This window comes from Aythya marila (assembly GCF_965140915.1).
Source record: "Aythya marila genome assembly, chromosome: 2".
Taxonomy (NCBI): domain Eukaryota; kingdom Metazoa; phylum Chordata; class Aves; order Anseriformes; family Anatidae; genus Aythya; species Aythya marila.
The window spans coordinates 97,203,103-97,224,551 of NC_139043.1; the positions used below are offsets into that span (position 1 = coordinate 97,203,103).

The 21,449-nt window shown below is 37.5% G+C and overlaps 1 protein-coding gene across 3 annotated transcripts in view; it reads left to right on the forward strand.

Annotated features, from left to right (window-relative positions):
* The window catches only part of NETO1 (neuropilin and tolloid like 1), a gene marked incomplete at its 3' end in the record, with an annotated part of 68,917 nt that overhangs the window by 39,953 nt on the left and 7,515 nt on the right, over window positions 1-21,449 (forward strand). For all 3 annotated transcript variants that reach the window (XM_082754810.1, XM_082754811.1, XM_082754812.1), the window contains exon 7: window positions 10,398-10,626. In XM_082754810.1, the coding sequence (XP_082610936.1) occupies window positions 10,398-10,626 (229 nt within the window). The remainder of the gene's footprint in view (window positions 1-10,397; window positions 10,627-21,449) is intronic.

A 21,449-nucleotide genomic window follows, 5' to 3' on the forward strand; every position in this document is an offset into this window, starting at 1 on the left:
AGCCTTATGTTTGATAGTGATGGGTTGCAAAATGTGTAATTAATGCATTCATTTGAAGTCAATTCCTGCTGAGTAAGATAACTGTGAACCTGGAGTTCAGAAATATTGGGGGTTCTGTATTACATGTAGAAGTAGATTTCAATCAATAAAGAACAAGACTGGCAAATAAAGAAGAGAGATGCGGATTGAATGTGGCAACCTACTCAGAACAATAAAGAGGTAAAAGAACCTCTCCATTCCAAGATACTTGGCCCTTCACTGCAAAACAAATGCCAAAAGAGAAATTAGATAAGTTTATTGCACTGGGATTTCAAAAACTTTGGAATCGTCTTTGGCTACAGCTGTGGATAAACAAAGAATCCTTTATTTGTGAATAGAAAATTAGAAATATAAAATAACTATGGGAAGCAATGTCAAGGCATATGCAAGACAAAGAGGTGATCCGAGACAGCCAGAATGGCTTCACCAAGGTCAGATTGTGCCTGACCGATTTGGTGGCCTTCTATGATGGAATGACTGTATCAGTTGACAAGGGAAGACCGACCAACATCATCTACCTGGACTTCTGTAAGGCCTTGTCATGGTCCTACATGACATCCTGATCTCCAAATTGAAGAGACATGGATTGATGGGTGGATAAAGAGTTGGCGTGAAGATTGCTCCCAGAGAGTGGGGGTCATTGGCTCTATGTCCAGGTCGAGGCTGATGATGAGTGGTGTCCTTCAGGCATCTCTCCTGGGACTGGTACAGTTTAAAATCTTTATCAATGACCTAGGCAGTGGGATTGAGTGCATCCTCAGCATGTTTGCAGAAGACACCAAGCTGAGTGGTGCAGTTGATACAACAGAAGGAAGGGATGCCATCCAAAGGGAACTAGAGAAGCTTGAGAAGTGGGCACCCATGAACCTAATGAGGTTCAACAAGTCTAAGTGCAAGGTTCTGCACCTGGGTCAAGTGCATGAGAACAGACTGGGAGAAGAACTCCTTGAGCTCATGTCAGCTCTGCAGAGAAGGACTTCGGGGTTCTGGAAAAGCTTGACATGAGCCAGCAGTATGCACTTGAAGCCCAGAAGGCCAACTGCATCCTGGGCTGCATCAAAAGGCAAGTGGCTAGCAGGTCAAGGAAGGTGATTGTCCCCCTCTACTCAGCCCTTGTGAGGCCCCACTTGGAGTACTGCATCCAAGTCTGAGGCCCCCAGCACAAGAAGGATGTTAACCTGTTAGAGCGGGTCCAGAGGAGGACCACAAAGGCTCTCAGAGGGCTCGAGCACCTCTCCTACAAAGAACATCCCAGAGAGATGGTGCTTTTCAGCCTAAAGAAGAGAAGGCTCTGGTGTGACCTTACTTCAACTTTTCAGTTCTTAAAGGGGTCATAAAAAAGATGAAGAGCAACTTTTTGCTCAATCAGATAATGACAGGACAAGAGGGAATGGTTTTAAGCTAAAAGATGAGAGATTTTTCTTAGATGTTAGGAGGAAATTCTTCACTCAGAGGGTGGTGAGGCAGTGGAACAGGTTTCCCAGAGAGGTTGTGGATTCCCCACCCCTGGAAGTGTTCAAGACCAGGTTGGGTGAGGCCTTGGGCTATCTGATCTAGTGGGTGGCATCCTTGCCCATGGCAGAGAGGTTGGAACTAGATGATCTTCAAGGTCCCTTGTAACCCAAGCCATTCTATGACTTTATGACTCTATGAATTTCTTACTTTCTGTTTGGGGTGAAAAGGTAGAGGAAAAGATTGTCAGGAAACATTTTTCTATTTTGGATACATCAGCAGAGTTTGACAAAGCCCAAATAGAAATAAAATGTATGTTTGTGATGATATGGTGCTCCTTTTGGTGGTAACTTCCCCAGCAAGCTACCATCATATTGTGCTTAGTCCTTGAGTGGTTTTGTAGGGGAAAAACCTAACCAACCAACAAACCAACCAAACAAGAAACAACAAATAGTAGATTTTGATGGTAAAAGTAATAAAATGTTTACAAATATGGTGTTCCAGTTCTGACACAAAACTATAAAAAGTGTTCATAATCAAAAACTCTGGGCAGCATAGGAAGGAAGACAAGTGTCCAAAGCACAGACAGGGGATTTGGAACTGGATGATCTTAAAGGTCCCTTCCAACCCAAGCCATTCTATGATATGATTCTATGGCTGGTGTTGACAGAGTTGGCCCCAGATTGAGCCAAAGTGGCCACTTGGCTCATAAGGATGTGGGCAGTGAAGCTAAGCATGGGGTAAAAACTCCCATCCAGGGTTCTGAGGGCCCATGCTTGGGTTGAGCTACCCACCGCACAGAATGACACACCGCTGTACCATATTCAGCCAATTGTGTGTATGGGGGAACCCAAGCCAAGTGGAGCCTGCACTTGCACCCAGGACACTGGCAGGGGAATTAAGAGTGGGAGACCACTGCTTGATCATGTAGGCATGCCCGTAAAGTGTTGCTGTATTCAAGTCAGGAAGGAAGTTTCAAGACACTGACTTACTTACAAAGGATAAGTACTTCTTACTACTGACCTGGCAGAGGTTCTAAATAATTTATTGCTATTTTCACAATTGACCTTGTATCCTCTTACCTGACCAAACACAAATATGCTTTTGATTCCAGGAGTACAACTTTCAGATTAAACAAAATTTTGAGAGAGACTTGGTTGTTGCCCATGTGTTTTCTGGACCAACAGGAAGAAACAGGATGAGAAGCAAATTCCAGAGCTACAATTTTGTATAAACCAGCCTGACAAAACATTTTCTATTCTCATAAGCAAAGTGGAAATTTATGCTCTGGGATGAGACCCAGTTTAAACTGTTTAAACTGTCAGCTCTAATGAATTAACATAAACCTATTTTTTGGACTCTTCTTTATCAGATGTAGAAAAGAAGCTTGAAACGGGACACTAAAATTCAATAGGAGACATTTGGATGGTGATTCCTCAAATGTTACAGAAAAAAAAAATGGAATTTAGAGATTAAAAAATTTAAGAGGAGACAAAGTCATGTTTACTAGCTTCAGATGGGATCCATCCCTAAAGAAGCTCTGGAGATTATTAACATATAGATAATGTGAATAATATTTGCAAATAATGAGAAACTCTGTAAATTTTGATGGCATGTTAATTTTTCTTCCTGAAACATGGTGGACAAATTATGTTTAAACAAATATAAAATATTGTTTACCTATGTTAAAATATTAAAATTACTTATCAGAAACATTTTTTTTTCAGATGACATAGGAAGACCAGCATGTGTGTAGAATCTTATCTAGCAGATGTGATAATATGCATGCCCAAGTGGAACTGGCAAAAACAAACACTGTTAAGTTAACATGAATCTACCCTGTTCAGGTATAAAAATATAACCAACCTCAGCACTCTCAATCCAAACAATTGCTAGCAAATACAATAAAAAGGCCACCAATGAAAGTAATAAAACATCTACCAAAGAGAGCAGCAGAATCAGAATCTGATCTACAGTTTTGAGAATTAGAAAGCAGAACAGTACCAAGAAACTTAAAAGCTGTCACTTACCAGCATTTTTCCACTGAACAAGAGAACAAAATGAAGAAATCTTGATGGCTAAAATAAATGTCAGTTAATGGGAACTTGGAGAAGTCTGAAAAAAAAAAAAGAACAAAATAAAGAAATCTAAAGAGTTTCACTTATAATGGAAGACAATATTCTGATGTCTAAGGCTGGCTGTGAATCACAGGGTGTTAGAAGTGCCGTATAATGTTGTCATCTGACAGGTAGCATTCTCCAAGTCCCAGCGGAGAGGAAAATATGAAGCATAGAGTCTTTTCACAACATGGTCCCAGATGAGTAAAAAATAGCCCCCCAAAAAAGTCAAAATACAATACAAAACAAAATAAACAAACAAAAAACAAAAGACCAAAAACCCACCCCCAGAACATGGTACCATTAACACTTTTCAGCTAAAATAAAGCTGATCTTTAAGAGAAAAGTTGCCTTTTTTTTTTCTTTTTTTTTTTTTTTATTTTCCTTTTTTTTTTTTTATTTTCTTTCTTTTTTTTTTTTTTTTTTTTTCTCTCTAGGCCACCACACTGGAGGACTCGATGATCTTGAAGTCTCTTCCAACCTAGAAATTCTGTGATTTTGTGATCTGCTAATCACATAGAGCTGAACAAGATGTAAAATAAAGCAAGTACTGTAACTGGTCACTGAGCAGTAGGGAAGGACATAAACCTATTTTTCCCAGTCTTGTGCTCGCAGAAGAATTGACTGAACCTAGAAGCTTAATATGAAAAATCTGGAAGTTAGGCTCTGTTAAAGTTTTTTGTCTCACATCTTAAATACTTCTGGCAGTTGAACAATGTTTTTTGGTTAATTTGTTTTTGTTTGTTTGCTTTGTTTTGATGTAATATAAGGGACTGGATGTCTGTACACGTATATTAAGTCTGATATGCTAGGATATGGTTTGAAGCTTTTCCTGACTGGTCTGATCAATCATGTTGTCAGCACTAACCTTCACAGATTGATTAAAAAGCAGACCTCATGGAAAGTGATTCACTATGAAGAGATTATAATCTGACTATTTTACTGAAGTGATATATTATTCATAGTTTACAAACCTTTTTTTTTTTTTTTTTTTTCTAATATATGCAGAGTTTTCTGTCATTTTCAAATTTAAATAAAATAGTAAAACTTATCCAGCATTTCCTTTTTCTTTATTATGATGACAATACAAACGTTAAGGTGACAAGACAACTATTTAAAATAGAATGTGACTGAGTGTAAATTATATATGCCACAGTACAGTGAAGCTTTGTTGTGAGTGGCATTGGCATTTGTAGTGACATCTCAAAGCTCTGTAAAAGTTAATACTTGTGCACTAGCAGTCTGTTCTAAATAATGTGGATTTGATGATTTGAGGAAAGTGTCTTATTAAAACTTTACAAGTAAAATGTGAAAGAAGATACTGCCTATACTTCTTTCAAATAAGATGTTCTCTTCAACAAGAAAGTACTTGTAATGCTAATCTTATGTGTCACTACCTACAGAAATATTAACATTCCAAAAGCTCTCATTAGCATCAATGGAAGAAGATTTAATGAAGACAGTGGATGATATTTGAATGTGTGATCTTTTTTGTTCATTTCTTTGTTTTTTTTGTGGACAAAGTTGATTATCTACTGCTGGTAGAATTAATGGCTAAGTCCATAGAAAATGAAATAACCAGAATGGTTATCCATATCCATATGGATACTATTTTCTCTCACTTTATGTTTAATTCCTTTTAGTGAGATCCACATGCCAGTAAAAGTAATGAGAATCTTGCCATTGATTTCAGAAAACCATGCATCAGGAATATTTTGTATTTGATAACATTTTGTTATATAATCAGTTTTATTCTTTCCTTGTGAATCCTAATTTATTAGCAATTTTTTCTGCCAGTGTGGGTCTTATACCCAGTGACAGCAACAATGGAAAATATATTGTAATAAGACCATGAAAATTGGCAGAAGTTTGCAGATGCAATTAAATTACTTACAGTTCTTAAAAACAAAATCTGATTCAATATTATGGTGTCAGTTTGTATTATCAGCTCCCAGTTTTAAAAAATGTACTCCAGCCTTAATTCATAGATCTAATCTAAATAAACTTAAGTAAATGTATTTCAGGTAGCCTTGGATCAACTCTTCTTTGTTTTATATAAAGTCCTGGACATAGTTAATATGGAAATTAAATTCCAGCTCAACTCAGACACATCACAAGTTTATTTTCTCTAATTTATGAAACTTCATGCCATTGTAGAAGGTGTCGTCTTTCTTCTGAAGAATGGATGTAGATTATTAAGCCAACTATTCATTTCCAGTACCTATCAAATCTATCTATATATAATGAACTTATCTGAACTTATCACACACAGAAATTAACTGGTGTCACCAAAACCAGAACTCAGTCTTGGGAAGAGCTTAAAATGTTGGCTTCTTCACTGAAAGAATCAAATGAAATGCTAAGCTATCATTCTCTTTATTCCTTCTCAACATTTATAACTGCCTACTCCCAGAAATACTTTATTATTTTAAAAGGCTAGCATGTCACCAGAAACCAAATAATGTCAGAGGATGAGCCCAAAGTAAGACTTTGGCTGTACTGTTATAAGAACAATCTATTGAAACAGATCAGGAGTAATTGATGAATGCTGGAAATATTTGTGAGAGCTGGTATTTTACAATAATAGTGAGGATTTGTTCACATTTCTTGTAAGAATGAAAGCTGTTATAAATTGCGTCTCAATACTGAAATGGTACACAACGTACAGACATATATAAGTGCTTAAATGTATATATGCACAAATACATATAAGTGTATATTTATAAGACTGCAGGATAAAAAAAAAAAAAAAAAAAAAAGAGAGAGAGAACAAGCAAACAAAAGTGAGAGATCCTTGCCCCATTTATTTATTTTTTTTTTCCTTGAGTAGGTTAAGAGTTTTCCTGAATAGTGGAATAAGATAAAGTATGATCTATGTACGTTATATTATACCTGTATGGTCTATTAAACATACATGTTGTCTATAATACATATGGTATGCATGAAAGGCATATAAGGCATAAAAACAAATTTTCATGACAATAATGTATCAGAAGCCTTCTGTCCTTTCCTATAAGACATGTTCATCTGAGAGTACATACACAGATGTACTTCATTACTTGGAAAACAGTCGTGTACGCAATATTGCACATAATCAGCTGCTGAAGGTTTTTATTCAATTGAATTTTATTCAATGACTTAGACAAAGGGATAGTCTGCCCTCAGAAAGTTTGCTTATGATGCAGAACTGGGAGGACTGGCTGATACACCAGAAGGCTGTGCTGCCCTGCCATCCAGTGAGACCTGGACAGGCTGGAGAACAGGACAGAGAAGAACCTGATGAGGTTCAACAAGAACAAGTGTAGAGTCTTGCACCTAGGGAGGAATAACTGCATGCATCCGTACAAGTTAGGGACTGACCTGCTGGAGAGCAGTTTTGCAGAGAAGAACCTAGTGGTCCTGCTGGACAACAGGTTGGCCATGAGCCAGAATTGTGCCACTGTGGCCAAGAAGCCCAATGAGCTCCTGGGATGCATTAAAAGAATGTCGCCAGCAGGTTCAAGGAGATCATCTTCCCTTTCTACTCTGCCCTGGTGAGGCTAAATCTAGAACACTGTATCCAGTTCTGGGCTCCCCAGTTCAAAAAAGACATGGATCTTGTAGAGAGTGTCCAGAGGAGGGCCACAAAGATGATTAAGGGCCTGGAGCATCTCCTGTATGAAGAAAGACTGACAGATCTAGGTCTGTTCAGCCTGGAGAAGAGAAGATAAGGAGGTGATCTGATCAGTGTTTATAAATATCTAAAGTGCAAGAGGCCAATGGATAGGACAGGCTGTTTTCAGTGGTGTGCAGTGATAGGACAAGTGGCAACAGCCAAAAACTGGAACACAGGAAATTCCACACAAACATGCGTAAATACTTTACAATAAGGGTCACAGAGCACTGGAACTGGCTGCCCAGAGAGGTTGTGGAGAAGCATTTCCTTTCTCTGGAGATATTCAAGATCTGCCTGGATGCTTTTCTGTTCAACCTACTGTGGGGAACCTGCTTTTAGTAGAGGGGTTGGACTCAATGATCTCCAGAGTTCCCTTCTAACCCCTATGATTCTGTGATTGCATTATTGGTGACAAAGCTGGTAAGCACTGAATTGCCACTGTCAGAACCAGGAAGTGGAAGAAAGAAAACTAAGATGCACTAACTCTGCATTCTAAGTGAAATATTATTCAGAGTTGGACTATTTCACCAGCTTTAAAGGAGAGCCTAGAAGCCAGGGTTTCACAGTGCCTGTTAGGCTCTTGTTTGAGCAGGACTGACTGCTCTCTATGACACAGGAAGCTGTTCTGCAGAGTGCCCCAGTTCTGGCCAGTTGATGGCCAGTATGCATGGTCCTGCTTTCCCTGTATGGGAATACATCCTTCCCTCTTGCAAAATCTTGCCCTGCAGGGCAGTGATGTGCCTGTACCAGCTGGAAACTAGGAGCCACTAAAACAAGAGGGCCCTCTCAAACCACTGGAGTGAAGAATAAAAGCACTTCTCATACTGCCCATCCCAGTTCGGCATGACTTCATTTGAATCTCTCACTGGTCCAGAATTCTTGTCTGAACATTTCCCACTGGACTTTTTCTGCTGGAAGTGAAGTTCAGCCATCTGCCTGCTGGCTGTGGAAGTGGCTGATGTTGTATAAATGGAAAAGAGCAGCAGACATGCTGAAGACTTTGATGACCTGAGGGGTTAAAGTCATCAGACATCAGTAGGACATAATGCTCTAAATAGCTAGAGAACAGCAAGAACAAGAATTTGGAGCACAAGAAGGAGGAAGTCTCAAATTCCTGAGCACCTATTGACGGGAGGGAGACAGCAGAGAATGAAAGAGAGATTTACAAAGGGATACAGCCAGTGCAGAGAAACTTCAGAACTACAATACATGTACTCAACAGATTTAAGAATTCAAAACAAGCTCTTAAGTATGACTTTGCCAAGGCAGAAAGTGACTTTTTTTAACAGGAATGGAACTGTATGCCCCCCAGTAGGAGAGGAAATGGCAAGACATTTCAAGACAATACATTTATAAAATTGGTGGATACTGTGAGAAAATTTCAGCAATGCTGGATGAGAGAACTCATAATTTTTCATTCCACTGCAGAGTTGTAACAAGTGGTAAATAAAATAATAATAATAATAAACACTATAAAAAGTATTTCTTCACCTATGTTTTTTTTCTATCTGAAGATTATTTTTTTATGTATTGCTGTTAAATGTTCCATTTTGTAGTGATCAATAGAAGCAGCTTCCTTAATTTATAGTATTTTAAAAAAAGGGGGGGGGGGGGGGAGGGGGATGGGGATGGAAGAAGTATGAAAGAAGGATTTACTTAACAACAATTTAATTAACATATGTTTCTTACAGTTCTTTTGGAGGATGAGAATGTTGGAACTAAATTAAGATCTGCTGTAAGAAATAACATGCTGGAGAAAGGTCAGGCAGGAAAAATGAAATTTAGTATATTAAATTTAAAAATTCATTTAAAAATCTGAGCTGTTTTTAAGCACCATCAGACTTCTTGATAGTACATAATTCTGAAAACATGTGAGTTCTAATATATCAACAACATGGAGTGTTGAGCCCTGTATGCTGCTAGGGTATGCTGTTTGTGTACTTTATGCAAATCCAGAGAAGATTTTTCAGCAACTGTTCTGTGTATGTAAAGAGTTACATGAAGTTAATAAGACCATTTGTAAAGAAGTAGATCTGATCTCTAATACAGTGGAGTCCTTTTTTTGGTCGTTGTTTCAAGATGCATGCAACTGGATGCTGAGTATACTTACTTTTCATGCTAATTCTGCCCTCCTCCACTTTTTTGTATCATTCTCATGAGGTCTCCTGGGTGCCCTTAGCAGTTTGAATATGTACTGTGTGTCTACTGAAAATGGTACTAGTTTCTCTGTTACTGGAATATTTGATGTTGCTCATCTTAGCAATTGTTTTTAAAATGAGTGTGTGGACTAAAATGCGTGTGGACTATTAAAGTCCATATATAGCTGAGTATCAAATAATATCTTTTTCTCCTCACCCATGCTTCCTTTTAGGTAGGTTTAAAGAGTTCTTTGTAAAGGACAAGACATCTACTACATTTATAAGATAACTTAACTGGTATGCAAGAGACATTTCCTTAGGAAACTAAGGAAATAGTTTCTATAGGTTTCTAGCAGTTTCTAGGTTCCTTAGGTTTCTAGCAGTTTCCATCAAATATTCTTGATTTTGTCCCTGTTAAGTTATGAAGAAATATACCATACAGGCTTTGTTTAGAAAAGCTGAAATGATAGCCAAATTGCTTGAAGAAACATAAAAAGATTAATGATTGAGTTCTGCCTGGCTCCCAGCTTCTCACTTCCTGAAGCAGTGTAGCTGAGACATATCACAAAGATGACACATATTGACTCTGAGGAGGGAGCAACAATTATTTTCCTTATTATTTTCCATGTCAGGGAAGTAATAGAGCAATATTGTGCCAGTGAAAGAAGAAATTTCTAGCTTGTCTGCCCTTCAGCTTGAAGGACTGTTGTACACACTTCTCATGGAGAAAGAAAAGAAAAAGCTGGATCTTCCACTAGATTCTACTTTGAAGTAAGGCAAAATACAAGGAAGAATAAACTGGGCTCACTACCTGTATTAATGCCCATCCAGAAAAATGACCAAGAAATGAAAATTCTGGATCACCAGCACCAGAAAAATTATTTTGATGTTGTTGTGTGGCCTTTCTCTCACAACACCGAGCAATGTTTTTTAATGTTTGTTTAGCCATTTTCAAATGTGTCTACATGTTGACTTTTTTGTTTGTTTGCATCATAGATATACTTGCGATTCTTGGACTATGAGATGCAGAATTCCAATGAATGCAAAAGGAATTTTGTTGCTGTTTATGATGGAAGCAGCTCTGTGGAGGATTTAAAAGCAAAGTTTTGCAGCACTGTTGCTAATGATGTAATGCTGCGGACGGGTCTCGGTGTGATCCGCATGTGGGCAGATGAAGGCAGTCGAAGCAGCCGATTCCAGATGCTCTTCACATCTTTCCAAGAACGTAAGACCTTAATATGCCCACCTTTCAGTTTGTTAAATGACACTAGTCCCACAAACTGCTAATGTTTTCTTCATGCAGAGTAAGGATAAATAAGTAACATCAAAGGATGGTCCTGAACAAGCTATGTAAATCACTAGAATAGTTTAAATCCATGCATAGTGTGCAATAATTTGTAACACAGTAAGTAGAGCACAGGATTCAGAGAAAGAAAGACGGGTATAGCTAGTCACAATGACCACAACTTACCGGATTCCCAAGATACCAGTCCACTCTGTCTCAGTTTTCCTTTACACAACTGGAAAATAATACAGCTCTGAAGGATTTTATCAAGCCTAGTCTTTTTCTATGAATTTGATTTTTTTAGATCTTACAATGATGGGCACTTCAAAAACACCTTATGATTATTTTATCATAGATGATGAATATGTTTGTTCATATGCTGGAATGCATATATCAATAAAAACATATCAGACAGTTTTAAGCAAATAATTTAGTGGTGATTTTGTTGTTGTTGTTGTTGATATATGTATATGCATATATATATAGTAACAGAAGCTATCTAAAAGCTTAAATGATATATCTGTTTACAAACTTAATATTCTCCCTATGCAGATTGCATTCATTTATATTTATATTCATTTAAGAAGAGATTGGACTGTGCACTTAGTCACATGGTCTGAACTTTTGGGTAGACCTGTGCGGTGTCAAGAGTTGGACTTGATGATCCTTAAGGGTCCCTTCCAACTCAGGATATTCTATGATTCTATGATTCTATGATTTATATGATTTTTGAGCTCAGGTAATAGGAAAAGTAGCCTTTGGGGAAAAAAAAAGAAAAAAAAAAGAAAAAAAAAAAAAAAGGCTACTTATTGCCAATTTGAAAAACAAACAAAACCCCATCAAACCCAATAATCTCATTCACTGAAAATTATTAATTCAGTTAATCACCTGTGAAAGATATTGGTTTATTTTCTTTCATGGAAACAATGCATAGATGGTCCCTTAAGGAGTATAAGCATTTATTTTCACATGCTGTTTCATGGTGTTTTTTTGTTTGTTTTGTTTTTGTTTTTGACTTGTGCACCACAAGTTTCACAAGAAGATTTCTGTGTGACTGTGAGTTACTGAAATGAATGCACACTCCTACCAAGCATAGTCTTCATCTGTATTCTGTGTGTGTGTACCCTGCAATGAGGCAATAAGACTCTGTTGAGAACAGCCTCCATAATTTCTTAATTATGGCTCTGATTAAAAAAATTCTGACACTTTGCATGTTTGAAACGGCATATGCAGTTTTACTGCATATGCAGACTACACTACAGTGTAGTCTCACACTGTAGCATTAGGGTGGGTTATGTTTTTCTTGTCTGCAAATCAGGCCAGGGTCTAAATGATACTGAGAACTCTCAATTGAGATGACACTGTCTTTGTCTCATTTCTGCAACTGGGGATGTCTTGAATATTCAAGATCTGTTGTTTTTTTTTTTTTTTTTTTTTTTGTTTGTTTGTTTGTTTGTTTGTTTGTTTTAATTTTTCTTCACAAAGCGTCCTGATCTGTTACCTTAGAAACAACTGCATAGACACTGGAGGTTCACAGCATTAAAAGAACTGGAGAGTGAAACACTATGATGACTAACTTGAGATGAGGGTTTGCATAATTGTATGTTTGCAAGGCTTCATATTTTAAAAGAAAAGAAGGACAGATAATGTTTTTGTTTGTTTGTTTTTCCTTATAACATTCCTAATATGGTTGGTTATTTGACATCCTACAGCTTATGAGCTACTCTTTTCTTGTAAACAGATAATGTTTTATAATGTACTGTGACTGGGAGTTTAAAAATATTAACATGATGTTTCTTCTGTAATTCTACTGTACAAAGTTGTTGCAGACTAAAAGCTGTAAATTTACACAGGGTGAAATTGTACTTTGAGATATCTACACAGCCTGATCATAAATATTAGGGGAAACTGCATCTGTGTTTTTAATGCTGTAAATTGATGTTAAAGGTTTAAAGGTGATGACAACTGTACTTTCTATGCTATGTCAGCTGTCCATAAGTTCTGTCCTATACTGCAAACTGGTGTTGAATGTATGAAGTAAGGTAGAGCAGATGTCCAGTCTGAGCACAGTGAGACACAGCACATAGCATGCAAACTGTGAGGTCTTTCAGTAATGTGTGGGAATAATTAGATCATCTGTGTGGAAAAGTAGGAATGTCAGACTTAATTCAGGGAGATAAGCATCAAGCAACAGACGTCTGTGTCCCTGCAAAAATGCAGGGACAAGGAAAGAGGGAAAAAAAGCTAGTTTGTTCCCTTAGAGTTGTGGAGGAAAAAAAAAAAAAAAACAAAACAAAAAACATATATATATGTATATATATATATATTTGCTGTGAAAGAGTGACAAAATAAAAGTTCTTTTTTATTGTTGCTGTGGTAATGGCCAGGAGGTCATTGACCACATGACCAGGAGGACCAGAAGGTTATGTGTAGCTCCTCAAGTTCCTCTCCTTAGTGTGAGGTACTGTCTGTAGAGTTAAGTGAGATTGTAGTCCTCTGTCACACAAAGCTCTGTGAATTGGAAGGTTTCAAAGGTGTTTTTTTGTTTGTTTGTTTGTTTGTTTGTTTGTTTTGTGGAAACAGAAACAGGCTACTTAACCTGAGGAATCTTTTCTTTCTGTCTAAGTCTGTTCAGTGTTAATTCTTGTTACAGAGCTGTTTCCTGGGGACTTTACATTTGTGTAGAACAGAGAAATCTTAAAGAGATTTCTTATATGATTATTTTCATATGGTTTGATCAGCGCTCTTCAATTTCATCTGAAATATATGTAGATATATGTTGTTTTGTTTTGTTTTGTTTTCCTCTAAAATGTGGTCTTACAAGTTTCCAAACCTCTAGTGGTGATGATCTGCCAAGCAGAAGTGCTGTTAATATATCTCAAGAAAGAACAAGAATACAATGCAAGAAATCATTACATTTACTATTCCAGAAAATCAGTAATGATTCTTAAATCATGAAAATAGCAGTATAGCTCTAATCAACATTTAGCAAACAAACAATTCTTAATAGCTGATAAGGTACAACGATGATAGATATTTTATGATCAGTATTATCAGCTATTCCAAATATATATTTTTTTCTGTTCATGCCCTTATCTTTTCAATCTTTTATACAACCTGTAATCATATACATTTACTTCATACTTTTCTGTATGGTAGTGTGGTAGTCACTTTCTATAATAGATTTCAAATAGCAAATACATTAATTTAAGAATCTGAAAAAGGAAAAAAGAAAAAAAAAGAAATCTGGTATCATCAAAAGGCATATGTTCATCTGTTAAGAAGACTTGAAAAATGAATCCTTGTTTTCTCGCCTACTAACTATTAATTTCACTTTCCATGGTTGTGACAGTGATCTCCAGCCTGATTAATGATGGACATGCTACACTTACAGCTTCTTCAAAAGCTGTTCCTGAGCAGGCACACCTACACTTTAAAAAGCAGTTTCATAAAACCAGGGCATAGGGGATAAGAGAAAATCCCTCTATATGCAGAGCACACAAGATGCTTATTCTCTCAGCTCTGACAGCTATTTGGTAGCACTGCTTGCCTCTATATCCAAAACTCCTTTTTAAAAAAAAAAAAAAAAAAATCAAGCAGAAAAATATTATTCATTCTCTTATTTTGTTGTCACTTTGAGCTTTAAGGGTGTTTTTAAACCCCTATCTCATGGTGTTTTCTTAAAGGAGCACAAATTCTATTATAGTTGCTTTCTTTTTATTAAAAAAAAAACATATTTAGATAGAAATTTAATGCTGTGTTTAGAAGAGTAGTGCACAGCTTTATAGAGTAACAGCAGCCAAGTCCTTATTTACAGCCAGAATCCCTGAAGATGATCATCCCAGCATGGGCAATTTTCTAATGGGGAAAAGGCTCTGCAGGTATTCAATATTAATGGCTGTGTTTATTGTGATAATGCAAAAGGAACAAATGAGAAAAGGAACAGCAATGCGATAAGTGCAATACATGCAAAGAGATAGTTTCCTCTTGGAAGGACTTAAGAGTGTAAACAGATTACAGCCTTTTTGTTTTTGCTCCCTGCTTCCACACACATATACATAAAAGAAATTATTGTGATTGCCTCCTTAATGGTGAATACTCATCTGTGATTTTCTGCCCCTCTGTTATATCTACAGCTATCTGTAGTCAAAAACCTTCACTGGCTAACCAACCCTATGCCTTTCTGTTCCTGAACAAAATAGGTGTCTGTGGTGCCTAGAGTGTATAAATTGAACTTTGAATGGAGCTCTGAGCACACACTTCTGAGCTGACAGTCTCTGCTGATCTCATATTGACATGTGTCTGGTATTAACACTCAGAAAACATTGTATTTATTTTGAACAGAGTTGTCTGAAGGTGGCTGAGGAGGAAAATTAAGAATTAAACACATTCCATTTTCAAGTATCTAATAGCTATATTTTAATAAGATTTTTTCATTAGTGGCAAATGAAAAGATAAGTAATTTTACTTCACATAACACAATTTAGTGTGCATTACTAAAACCATTGTAATAATTTTATTATTTTAAGAAAGTAAGTGAAACTGTCTGTCAGCATGACTGATGGACTTTTCCTTGGGGATGCTGAGAGAAAACTTCTTCTGTTTCAAGGATGATTTGAGGAACGTCTGAAGAATTTAATTTTTCTTTTTCTTGTGAAGAAAAGAAAGCTCTATTTTTCAGTAAGGAACAGTGGGAAATTCCAAATGATCTATGCCTAAAGAATTAATGTGCAGAGCATGATGCAATAAGCTATCTTGAGAACATGAGGAGTAGGTGTGAAATGTGTAATGAGTTCAGCGGAAATTATTTTTCACATCTAACCATTTTTCAGACTTCAGAATTTTCCCATTCACCCTCAGGAGAAAGCAAAACGTTTCAGAAAATGTTATGACAAGAATGGAAGGGGTGGAGATAGAGAAGCCTGAAAACAGTAAGTAGAATAGGGATTAAGGAGTCCCAGATTGAAATCCCTACCCTGAAATGGACTCAAAGGGCAAGCCCACAATGTTCAGTGAAGTGAGACATAGATTCCCAAGCTAGCTTGCTCAGATCTAGTGCACACCTCACACAGAAGGTATGGAGTTAATGCTAACTCTACATGGTGCTTAGAAACAGAGTAAATACACCGGGGAAGGCTGAAGTAGAACAGCTAAGCTTCACAATAGGTCCACAGCAAGTCGGCTTTTGACTTCATCATATAAAAATATTTTTACACCACCATGTCTGTATTTTATATCCAAAATATCCTCACTCCCCAAAATTATGCACAGCACACACACAGAGACATTGTATTTTATTATTAATGCCACTATATCACGATATAATAATTATTAATAGCACAAATAATGTTTGCTATAGTGCTGTATAAATATTGCTATTTTATTTTATAAATGGCCATATACTACTTGCAATTATTTATTTTACTGCCCCAGTGAAAGCAGTATTTTATTGGAAAAAATATAAAACATGAATTTTTATTTCATATTACTTTGTAAGCATGGCATATGGAGGAACTATTAATGCTCTTTATGTTCCTTTGCCTTAGGGTTATTCAGGATTAAAAGAAATTGTGATCATTTTTCATTAGTAAATGAAAAAGTATGGATTATTATCTCCATATGCATTTTCAGAACCTTCTAATAGTAATCAGATATAAGTAATAAGACAACTCCATTGACTCATTTTTTTTTTTTTTTAAACTTTTAAAAGCAGTAAGTTTCAAATGCTGAATATGGGTTTTTTTGAATACTGGGATGGTAACTTTCTGAAAAGATGATTATTGAAACAATCCTCTAACCTCCTAGTTTGTCCCCATTAGAAACAAAAATATATTTACAAGTCAGCAAACATAAATAATATAATTAGTCTAGGATTTTTTTTAAGTATAGGTTTTCTAAATCTGAAAAATTCACTGGGTTATCAAACTGCATTTGCTTATATATGTTCTAGGATAAGTGCTCCATCTTGTGTTCAGTATAAATACTTGTTGAAAAGCGGAAGACACTACATTCTTTTTTGTCCGTAATTAAAATATCGGCTTGTGTGTTAAGATACCAGTTATCCTTACACACAGATATATATATAAAAAAAAAAAGAACATATGGAAATTTAAAATAATGGGAAAGGTTTTGAAAGTTTATATGTATATATATGTCTATATATAATTTTATATATACAATAAAATAATATATGGTTCAATTTTATATTATATATATCAATTTTATATAATATATATCAATATATATTTAAATTTTCAACTTCAATTTTGATATTATATATATTTATTGGCACTTTAATTAAATTATAATATATGAAATATGTAACTCTTGATCTAACTAAATAACCATCTTTTCAGAGAGAGACAGAATGGCTGAGGTTGGAAGAGACTTTGGGGTTTGGACTTTCTTTGTTGAGGGCTGTGGGTCTGCATTCTGTTGGGTTTTAAATATCCCCAACACAGTCTTCACAGCCTCTCAGAGAAACCAAATCTTGCCCTGTGAATGACAAGCCACAAAGTAAAAAATTTGTTCTGACATGTAAGTGAAATTTCCTGCATTTTATTTAGTGCTCATTACATATTTTTTTTTTGTCTTGTCACTAGGCTCCACTGAGAAGATCCTAGCTCTGTCTTTACTCTGCCCTGTCAGGTATTTGTACAAATTGACAAGATCTCCCCTGAGCCTTCTCTTCTCCAGTCTGATCAGTCCTAGCTCTCCTAGGCTTTCCTCATATGTCAGATTATCCAAGTCTTTGATCATCTTCGTGGCCTTTTGTTAGACTGACAAAAGTATGTCCATGTCTTTCTTGTGCTGGGTAGCCCAGAACTGGACCAAACAGTGATTCACCAGTACTGGGCAGAGGGGAAGGATCACCTCTCTTCACCTGTTGGCAATGATCTTTCTTTTTTTTTCTACAATACTGTGTCTTTCTTTGTCACAGGGGCACAGTGCTGGCTCATGGTCATGTTACTGTACAGAAGCACCTTTTCTGCAAACTTGCTTTCCAGTCTGTCATTCCCCAGGACTTAGTGGTTCATGGGGTTATTCCTCCCCAGTTGCAGAACTTTGTATTTCACTGTTGAAATGCACGTGCTTACTATAGACATATTTTTCCAGCCTGATAAGGTCCATTTCTACAGCTGTCCAACCAACTGTTCTATTAACCAGTCCTCATAGGTCTGCATTGTCTGCAAACCTGCTGAGGGTACACTCTGCCCCATCATCCAGGATATAAATAAAGGGAGATAAACAATACTGGCTGTAGAAGTGAACCCTGTGCTAAAACATTAATGGTTGGCCTCCATCTGGACTTCATTCTGTTGATCACTTTTTTGAGCCTGGCTGCTCAGCCAGTTTTGGTCATAGAATCATAAAATCACAGAGTGGCCTGGGTTGGAAGGGACCTCAAAGACAACCTAGTTCCAATCCTCCTTTCATAGGCAAGGACACCTCCCACCAGACCAGTGTGCCCAGGGCCTCATCCAACTCGGGCAACTTGTTCCTCTGCCTCACCACCCTCTGAGTGAAGAATTTCCTCCTAACATCTAATAAAAATCTCTCATCTTTTAGCTTAAAATCATTCCCCCTTGTCCTATCATTATCTACGCTACTAAGGAGTCCTTCTCCATCCTTTTTATAAGACCCCATTAAGTATTGAAAGGCTGTGATGAGATCACCCCAGAGCCTTCTCTTCTGTAGGCTGAAATGTGCCGTCTCTCTCATACGTTCTTTGTAGGAGAGGTGCTCGAGCCCTTTGATAATCTTTGTGTCCCTTCTCTGGACCCGCTCTAACAGGTTAACATCCTTTTTGTGCTGGGGACCCAGACCTGGATGCAAGTGGGGCCTCACAAGGGCTGAATAGAGGGGGACAATCATCTTCCTTGGCCACTCATCTTTTGATGCAGCCCAGGATGCAGTTGGCCTTCTGGGCTACAAGTGCACACTGCCGACTCATGTCACTGTTGACTTATGTCATGAGTCTATGCAGACTACTCCCTTCTTGTCCTTCATTTGTTTGGAAACCTTCATTGGTTTCCAGGATAATTAGGTCCATCCTGTTTCCAGGGATTAAGTTGAAGTTGAACAACCTGTAGCTCTCAGGATTCTCCTTCTTGCCTTTCTCAAAGACAATGGAGACATCTGCTTTCTTCAGGTTTGTGGGAATTTCTCTTTATGGCCATGAACTTTCTGAGATAATAAAGAAAACAACATCAGCCAACTTCTGTGGGCATCCCACAAGTCCAGGGTCCATGGATTCATGCCTGTACAGTTTGTTTGATGTTCTCTGACCTGGTCCTCCTCCACTGGGGGTAAGTCCTGCTTGTTCCAGACTGTCTCCTTCATCTCAAGTGCCTGGAACTCCAAAGGGCAAATCCACCAAAAAAGACGGAGTAGAAGAAGGCATTTAGTACCTTATCCTTTTCCATATCTCTTATCAACAGGTACCATGCCCCATTCAGCATCACACACACATTTTCCCTCACCTTCCTTCAGCAGCGAATATACCTGTAAAAATCATTTTTGTTGCCTTTCACAGTCCTTGCCAGATTCAACATCAGATGGACTTCAGCTTTCTTAGCTGTTTCCCTGTATGCTTGGTCTATGCCCCTATACTTCCACTGGGGTCACTTGACCCTGCTTCCACCTCATGTACATGTCCTTATTTTTTGTCTGCATTTTGTCAGGAACTCTGTTTATCCATGCAGGCTAACTGCCACCTTTGTTTGATTTTCTGCTTGTTTGGATAGGTTATTGAGCTTGGAAGAGGTGATCATAGAGAGTCAACCAACTCTTCTGTTGGACCCCTTATCTTTCCACGTGGGATTTTTCCAAGTAAATCCCTCAACAAATTCTGCTCTTCTGAAGCCAAGGATTGTGATCTTGCTTTTTCCTTATTCCCTCCTCTCATGATCCTGAACTGCAACATCTCACTATCACTGCAGCCAAGGCTGCATGTAGTGTTCACATTCCCAACCAGTCTTCTGTGTTTGTAAAAGCATGAATCCCACCAGAATTCTCTAAAACAGCTCCCTGTATCAGGAAGTTATTGCCAGAGCTCTCCAGAAACCCAGAAACCTCCTGGATTGTTCGTGCCCTGCTGTGCTACCCTCCACAGGTAGTTAAAATCCCCTTAAAGACCAGGGTCTGTGAATGTGTGACTTCTTTCACATTGGTCTGCCCACTAATCCTGACCCAAAAACTATCAGTTTGCTCAACACAAGCCAAGGCAGAGTACTGTTCATTTCCACTGCTCTCTCATATAAGGACACTTAGTCATAGTGAAGATTGCATACTGATAGATCTGTGGAGGCAGGTTGGTGGAGAAGTTTGCCTTATTTTATCTAACTGAAGGTAGTGATAGAAGTAAATTCCTTTTGTGAAAACATTCATACCCTTTCTTCATTTTTAATTATTTTTTTTTCACGTATTGAGGCAACACCACAGATGTTCAAAGGTTAGGTTAAGCTCTCCAGTGTTGGAGCCACATACTTTGTCTGCTTGATTCCACTACCATGCAGGGTTCTGTAACGGCCTCAGGAAAGTGTTAGGACCAGTTCCACCTTGCTGCAAAAGAATCCTGTTCACTACCAGTTCATGTATCTTTCTGCTATTACTAGAATATCCTTGGTACTGCGCCCTAAGATCCTATCACTGTGCCTCTTCAAGAGGAATAAAATAAAATACAAAGAGCTAATTCCTTCAATGAAAATTGGGACTGACAAGTTTTCAGCTTCCCTTTATGCTTTCATTCACTCTAACAAAAAAGCCTCATTAGAGTGGGGAAAAAATATTGATTTCTTGTCCAGCTTAATCACTCTAGGCTCAAGGGACCACAGAGAGGATTTGACTATTCTAATTTTAAAAACATAAACAGAAATGTACAGTTTATCTTTAGATTTAGAAATCTGCTGCACTTGGGTTTCTCCAACGCTAAGACTTCTGTACTTGTTTTGAAATTTCTCTGCTGTCTGTCCATCTAGTGAGACTATTCACGTAGCATTTCTTTCCTCTGTAGTTCAACAGCATGATTTAGGGAAGCAGAAGCTCTTTTTTATTCCTTGTTTCCTCATCTGCTGTCTTCAGATCTCCCTGACATCACTTTGCATAAGTATTCTGTCTTCTAAAATCCAAAAGAAAAAAAAATAAATTAATTGCTCGTATTTTTTCTCTCTTGTTCCTGAAACATTTCCTAATATTCTCACTTGATACAGTATGTTGTCATTTATTTCACTGCAGAATGCCTAATATTTCATTTATTTTGCTGTCTTGCATAGTTCTCTCATTCTTCCTTTTCCTTTCTCTTCCCTTACTTCCTCTATCCAGATCTTCTTTTTCTATTTAACAAGTGTATGCTTCTAAATGCCCACGTTTCTGCCCACACAACTGTCCTTCTTTCCCGTAAGTTGTTCTCTATTCTTCGGGGAGGCTGTTTTCCCACTATTATTCCTGTCTTTGCTGTCACATTCAGGATAAGATCAGCTTGGATTTAAAGTGGGAAGGGAAAGTCATATGCATTTAAAAGGTTCTGCCTGCTGAGACAGGACTTTTTCCTCACCACTTCACTTGTAATGAGAATGACAGTCTCTGTTTTATTTGTTTGTTTTCTTTATGTCTTTACTTCTTTCCTAATGCTGCACTTGACCCCACCACCCCAACCCTCCTTGTGCTGCTTATTGGTGTACTTTCCCAGTTGCTGTGGTGCAGTAGTTTTTTCCCCTTTCTTAAATTAGCTCTCACAGAGGTGCAAACAACATTGCTTATTG